This window comes from Castor canadensis, chromosome 2 (genome assembly GCF_047511655.1).
Source record: "Castor canadensis chromosome 2, mCasCan1.hap1v2, whole genome shotgun sequence".
NCBI classification, from domain to species: Eukaryota; Metazoa; Chordata; class Mammalia; order Rodentia; family Castoridae; genus Castor; species Castor canadensis.
The window spans coordinates 97,937,667-97,945,041 of NC_133387.1; the positions used below are offsets into that span (position 1 = coordinate 97,937,667).

The 7,375-nt window shown below is 39.0% G+C and overlaps 1 protein-coding gene across 1 annotated transcript; it reads left to right on the plus strand.

The window, feature by feature from the left end:
- Positions 1 to 2,880: 2,880 nt before the first annotated feature.
- Positions 2,881 to 6,852, plus strand: Yae1 (YAE1 maturation factor of ABCE1). Its single transcript, XM_074065354.1, has 3 exons — positions 2,881 to 3,056; positions 4,357 to 4,478; positions 6,054 to 6,852. The coding sequence occupies exons 1-3, from the start codon at positions 2,928 to 2,930 to the stop codon at positions 6,481 to 6,483; spliced, it is 681 nt and encodes a 226-aa protein (XP_073921455.1). The 5' UTR covers positions 2,881 to 2,927; the 3' UTR covers positions 6,484 to 6,852.
- Positions 6,853 to 7,375: the final 523 nt, after the last annotated feature.

The following is a 7,375-nucleotide window of genomic DNA, read 5'->3' on the forward strand; positions in this document are numbered from 1 at the left end:
GAGGGGGCAGGGGGGAGAAATGACCCAAGCCTTGTATGCACATATGAATAATAAAAGAAAAATGAAAAAAAAAAAATCATCTGGTTCTTGAAGGCATAGATAGCAGTCAGCCTCCAACTTTTAGTGCCCACAGGATCTGCCTTAGAATTCTAGACAAGACCACACTCTTCCAGGGCATTTATCAGCCAATAATTGAACCTGGCAAGGGTAGCAAGACCTGGCCATGTGTGTCAAATGCAGAATTCCTCTTACTCTTTGCTCCAGAGCTGATACCTTGGCCAACACATTGTGAGATCTACATAGCAACCTGGGGTTCTTTCTGTCCAATACAGCTTCCTCTTCCCTTCCCTGTCACAGGAATCCGATCAGCATAATTTGCTAAAAACATACACTGCCTAATTATGTTCCCTCCTCTTTTTATATTTCACAGACTCCTGACTCCCCAATAATCTCATACATTACTAACTCTTGTCTCCTGATGGGTGTAACTTGTGCAAAGAATAAACTCTCAGTACATGTATCTAACACAGGTTTTGTGTCCAGAAAATACGCAGAGCCTTTAAAACACAGTAAGAAGAGAATTCTTTTTTATTTTATTTTATTTTTTTAGGCAATGCTGGGACTGGAACTTGGCACTTCACACTTGCAAGGCAGACACTCTGTCACTTGAGCCACACCCCCCAGCCCAAGAACTCAATTTTTAATGGGCAGAGATTTCATTTTAAAAAATACATCAGGAAGGTAAAAAAGGTCCTGTCTGGGAGTTGGTACCATGGAAGGGGGGAGGAAGAAAAGGGTGCAGGAGGGTGAATATGGTAGAAATTTATGTACTCATATGAAAATGGGAAAATGAGGCCTCTTGAAACTATTCTAAAAAGGGAGGAGGAAGATAAAGGAGAATGATGGAGGGGGTGAATTTAACTAAGATGTATTGTAAGCACTTTTGTAAATGTCAAAATGTACCCCTAGTACAGTAACAGTATGATTTAAAATTTTTAATAAAATTTTAAAAAGATACATGAATGGTAAATAAGCACATGAAAATATGTTCAATGTCATAAGTCACCTGGAAAATGAAAATTAAAACCACAGTAAGAAATCTCTGCACACCCATCAGAATCAGTTCCTAGTAAAGTAGAGGATATGGGACAAGTAAAATGGTGTAGTCACTTTGGAAAACAGCTTGGCAGTTTCTTACAACACTAAATTTATACTTACCATATGACCCAGCAATCTACTTCTAAATATTTCACCAAGAAAAATGGAAACATCTCTATATACAACGACATGTACAAGAATGTCCACAGCACTTTTATTCATAAAAGCCACAAACTGGAAACTATCCAAATGTCCAACAACGAGTGAATGCACACATTATGACATATTCGGACAATGAAAATAATACTAAGCAATTAAAAAAGAACAATCCATGGACACATGTAACCACATGAATGAATATGGAAAACATTATGCTGAGTGAGAGAAGCCAAACATATAAAAGGACATTTAAGATTTCATTTCTTTGAAAGTCTGAAACTGGCAAAACTAATCTACAAATGATAGAGATTAGACCAGAGCTTGCCAGGGGCAAGGGATTGACTGCAAAGGAGTATTAATTTCAGGGGTGATAGAAATTTTCTAGATCTTGATTGGTGCATATATTTGTCAAAACTCATCCAACTGATCTTTAAATTACATGAGTTACTTATATATTACTTATTTTTTGCCTGCTGGCAATCATACACTAATATAAAAGTCCACAGGGGCTTGGAACTTCTTCTTCCACTGATGTATCTCAAAATCTTAAAATGGTCCTAATACAAGACAGGTGTTCAAGAAAACGTGTTAGGTAAATAAATCACTTGTCATGAGACCTATTTTACTCGTGCAAAGGACAAAACAAGAATGTTACTGGAGTCCGTTCATTCACCAAACACTAGTTCAACACCTAGTGTGGCAGAAGCTGCTGGTGCCTGAGTGTGTGTTAGCAAGTCCCACCTCACCGAGCCAATAGTGTACAGTCAGGGACATATGAGCAGGAATGGGAGACTGCAAATCGATGGAAAAAAATGTACCGACTTTACAAATGTACTCTTCGTACTTCTTGTTCATCTCATACTGGCCGCAGAATCAACTTTTGGATTTTATTGTTCTTGGCTACACGCTCCTAACAGTTAAAAAAAAAAATGTCAGTGTTCAAATCCCTTAAACACACTGAGGATTCTAAAACAGTATCTGGGCAGTAATCGCCCATCAATGGAGGATTGGCTGAAGGGTTTTACTAAAGCCCAGGCACGGGAGAATCTTCCCTGGGATAGCGGCCCGAGTTGTGGAGATCAAAGTAGTGTGGACCCCGCCCAGCACTATCTATAAAGTGATGGCTTACATTGATTACCACTACCACTCCTAACTTTGGGCTCCCCACCATGCAACCAACATCTGTGAACTGCACAACTGTGCTTTGACAGCCATAACTAGCACAGTCCGTGAATGTGTCTCTCATGCCCTTCCTTTGTGATTCTCTCCAAACTGCAAACTCTTCAGAGTCTGGATCAAGTTTATTTGGCGGATCCCAGCTTCTAACGCAGCCCGCAGGTTCACAAAGAACACACCTCTGCGCTTCACGCTGGGAAACCCTGGCTAGAGTTAGTTTCTAATATAAAGCCCAAATGGCTGGATCTTCTCTCAGTGTTGTTCCCTGACGTCCCTACAAACTTCTTTTTTCCTATCAGGAACACACCAACACTTTGGGTCTATAGAGGGACCTGCAACACCCGAGGAAGCACTCGGCTGCGCCCCGCGCCCCGCGCCCCGCGACCGGCGCACGCGCAGTGCATCCCGAAACCCACACGCCACCTTCGCCCCGCCCCCGGCCGGAAGGACTTGCAGCGCTTCCGGCGGTCGGCGACCCTGTGGTTGCCTCGGTGATGTCGTGGGTTCAAGCGGCGTCCTCGATCCGCGGCCCGGGAGACCCCGGGGATGTGTTCGACGAGGAGGCGGACGAGACACTGCTAGCGCAGCGGGAATGGCGAAGTCACATGCAAAGACGAGTCAAAGTAAAGCCTGGTGGAGGCCGCGGGGACCGTGGGTGTCGGGGTGCGGAGGAGTCCCCAAGAGCCGCAGCCTGACCTGTGAACCTGCGGGCTGCATTAGAAGCAGGGACCCGCCAAATAAACTTGATTCAGACTTTGAAGAGTTTGTAATTTGGTGAGGATCACAGGGAAGGGTAGGAAGGAGACGCGGACTGCTCGTTATGGCAGTCAGAGCACAGGTGTGCAGTTCATAGACGTTGCTTGCATGTGCGGGGAGCCCAAAGTTAGGAGAGGTGGTAATCAAGACACGGAGAAGGGGAATTTAATACATGAAAGGACAATATGGGAAAGCTAGTATGAAATCCTAGTGGCTGGATAAGGGATATTAAAGTCGGTTTCCTTTCCACTTGTTCATTCTTAATCTGTCTCGCTGTTCATTGAGATTACCATTAATTTCCAGGCGGAGCACTCAAGAGTTTAGTTCTGAATGAAACGAAATAGGAAAATCTGTGTCCAAGTAATATAGTTGCCAACCATGAAGTTTCCTTTAAACCTTCAGTTGGGAATCTGCCCTAATTTAACGTTGCAGTAAAATAATACCTGCTTAGACCAACAATCATGTCGGTTACGAAATGCTTTATGGAAAGCTAGGACTAGACCAATAAGTACTGAGCATCTTTTAATTGCTGTGGCACCCCTTGGGAACAACAGAACAAAATCTCTCTCCACAGAGAATTTGCAGTGTAGTTGACTTAGATAGATATCAACCAAAATTTCTAAAACTAGACTTCCCATCTTTCTTTTCCTGAAATGATTTCCTCTTTTCCTGCTTTGCCAGACTCCCTGCCTACCCACATCGTTCTCATAAGGGGGTAAGGAGCCAGACATGTAATTTTGTATGTTTCCTTTCTGTGGAGACATTTCTTTAAAAAGTTTTTAAACATTGGGTAAGAATCAGTATTTAAAATATGCCCAATCAAGGGGGTGGGGGGGTGAGAGAGAGGGGGCGGAGTGGGTGGTAAGGGAGGGGGTGGGGGCAGGGGGGAGAAATGGTATGCACATATGAATAATAAAACAATTAAAAAAATAAAATATGCCCAATATGGCCAGAACTTCAAAAGCAGGACAAGGAAAGATAAGTCAATAGTAAATTTTTAGGAGAAACAGTCTACTTCAGTTTTGTGCCTATGCTGTATTGTGTTCCATAACACAGTAAAGGGCTCTTCCATTAGTTTTTTAAGTCAGTTCTGTGCCTTGCTGGAAAAACCTACATTGGTTCATTTGGTGTTAATTACAGTCACAATTCTTCATTACTTATTTTTAGGAAGGTTACAGAGATGGAATAGATGCTGGCAAAGCAGTTGCTCTTCAGCAGGGCTTCAATCAAGGTTATAAGGAAGGTGCAGAACTCATTATAAACTATGGACAACTGAGAGGAACATTGAGGTAATTTTAAAAACCTAAATGCTGAATCATTTTAATCTCAATACTACTGGAGAATTTTTATGAAAATCATAATGTAAAAATAAAGTGTTTTTAAAGTGCTTTTCCTGGGCTTGAATTCAGAACATTGGGTAATACTGCCTTCTGAAAGTAAAAATCATTGTCACTTCAGCCTCTTTAATATATAAACTTTATGTTTTCCTTTTTTGCAAGGAAATGATGGGAAGGTGTATACTCTTTGCTACCTGAACTACTACCAATCTCTAACTAAAAGATCTTCAGGTTTTGAATACTTTACTTGCACATGTAGCAGAACACAATATGTCAGACCTCTAGACTGGAAGTACATTATGAAAGTTACAGTTAGTAATAAAAAACGATTCCATTTCTTTAGTCCTGAACACTGAATACCGGTCAGGATGCCATAGCAATGATGGCATATAGTAGAGCCAAGTGGTCAAAGGACACATGGAGCTAACAGCATGATGGGCTTGTCCTCTTTGATGCTTTTACTTTCTAAACTGTACCCTGCAGAGGGGAATATAAAATACTTCAAGGATTGCTTATTTTTTTTAAAGTAGAAGATAAAAGAAAGATACCAAACAAAACCAAAAAAAGTCATTGTATTTGCACTTTTAAAAAGCTGAACTATCTGGAACCAGAATTTATAGTCTGCTAGAGTACATCATCACGTTAAATCAATCCTTTATAAGCTTAAAAAGCTTACTGCTGAATCAGTTGTTTTAAAACATTACTTTTTGGCTAGAGAAGCAGCTCAGTGATAGAATGTGTGCTTAGCATGTGCAAGCCCCTGAGTTCAATCCCAGCACCCACAAAAATTACTCTTCATAGTAACCATTGTTTTATGACATGATTATCTGAACAATTTGAAATGTAAGGGGGAAAAAAGCATTGTCCAAACTAGAAAAGTGAAGAAAAATATTAAATCTACTAGGACTAGAAGAATTCAAGCAATTGTAGTGCCTTAGGTGAGTCTAATTGTGGTCAAGATTAAGTTTAAACACCTGTTGAAACTATTCCAGGAATGGGGGTAAAGGGGATTAAAAAAAAAAAAAAAGAAAGATTAAGTTTAGAACTGGAGGTGTGGCTCAAACAGTAGAGTACCTGCTTTGCAAGCTCAAAGCCTTAAATTCAAACTCTAGTCTCACCAAAAAAAAAAAAAGTTAAGTTTAGAAGCTGTTTGATATCTTTAAAGAAGAAACTAAGTTTTCTGATCATTCTCCAAATTGTATCCCTCTTCAACAAAAGTTACATAGTTATTAGGGAAAATCTAAAATCATAAAAAGTGGACTTAGAGCTGAGAAGGGGGAAGTATAAATTATGAAGTTTATATGATTAAGCCTACTTGTTAATTTGTATTAAAAGATAATATTCTTATTTTTTAATCCTGTTTTTACCATCATTACTTTCTTGATTTTGACCTGCATTATTGTCATCAATTCATTTTTGCATGGTGTTATCTGCACAGAAACATGTAGGACTTAGCATCAAACATTCTAAAAGCCTGTGACTATTTAATTATTTTCCTACTTAATTCTTATTTGTATTTTCATCCAGTGCTTTGCTGTCCTGGTGTCACCTTCATGATGACAGTTCAACTGGGATCAGTAAAATAAATCATCTTCTGGACGCAGTTGGCCAGTGTGAAGAGTACATGCTCACACATCTGAAATCAATCACTCCACAGCCTCATGTTGTAGATTTATTGGACTCCATTGAGGATATGGACCTTTGTCATGTAGTTCCAGCTGGGAAAAAGAGTGATGAAGCTAAAGATGAAAGACTCTGTGAAAATAATGCTGAGTTTAACAAAAACTGCAGTGAGAATCCTACTGGGATAGATTGTTCAGATTTAGAATGTTGCAGAACTCAAGAGCATAATCATTCTAAAAACCCAGGCCTCACTTGGATTTTGGAACAGACAGCCAGTTTAGTTAAACAGCTGGGGGTGTCAGTAGATGTATTACAGCACCTCAAACAGTTATAAAAATTATCTTCCCTTTTCTAATGAAAGTAATGTTCCAAATATTTCTTAGAGCATTTTGTTTCCTAATGAGATAACCACTGCATTGAGCACTTCACCTATAGTTATCCTTCATGAAAGTTCGAAATATCTCCAACATTAACACTATTAAATGTAATATAAGACTTTTTTCTCTTGTCACTGGTAATTTTTTTAGTTTAAGATGTGCTCAGAAATTCTAGTTATTTTCAAATTTTTTATCAAAATCAAGCATTTTTAGAATCATTAGCAAAAAAAGGAATCAAACATTTTATAAGATCTTAACACCGCTTTCTGCTTCTTTCACCATTAGGTGACAGCTAATCAAACCAATGTTACCAAAAATAACCTAAAGGACAATACAACAGATAGACACATGTAAATAGGTATGTAGATGTATAGCTATATGTTAAAATTAAAGAGACCGTAGTGTAAGAAACTGAAGCAATATTTGTACTGTTGATTAAATAAGCAAAAGCAAAATACTAAATATGTATTTTAGTTACATACTGATTAAAAGTAAGGACATTCAGTTCCATGACAAAGACAGAAAATAAATTTCATGTTCAATTCTGAAGAAAAGTACCTACTTAGTTTTCCAAGTAATAAGGAGTAGTGTTTCTTAACAGTGTGCCAGATTGTTTCTGAACTGCAGTTTTGTTTGACATTCACACAGGAATAAAACACTGAAACCACTAACTGTATATTACCTTGAAGTAAAATTCTTAGCCCAGCATAGACAGAATTAGATTCAAGTTTTTGTTCCAGAACCTAGGGATGTCAAGGTCAGGAAAGAATTTTTCATCTTCAGCTGAGACCCAAATTTATATGTGGTGCCTGACTTCAAAGGCATGCAAATAATTGTTCCTCATTGATG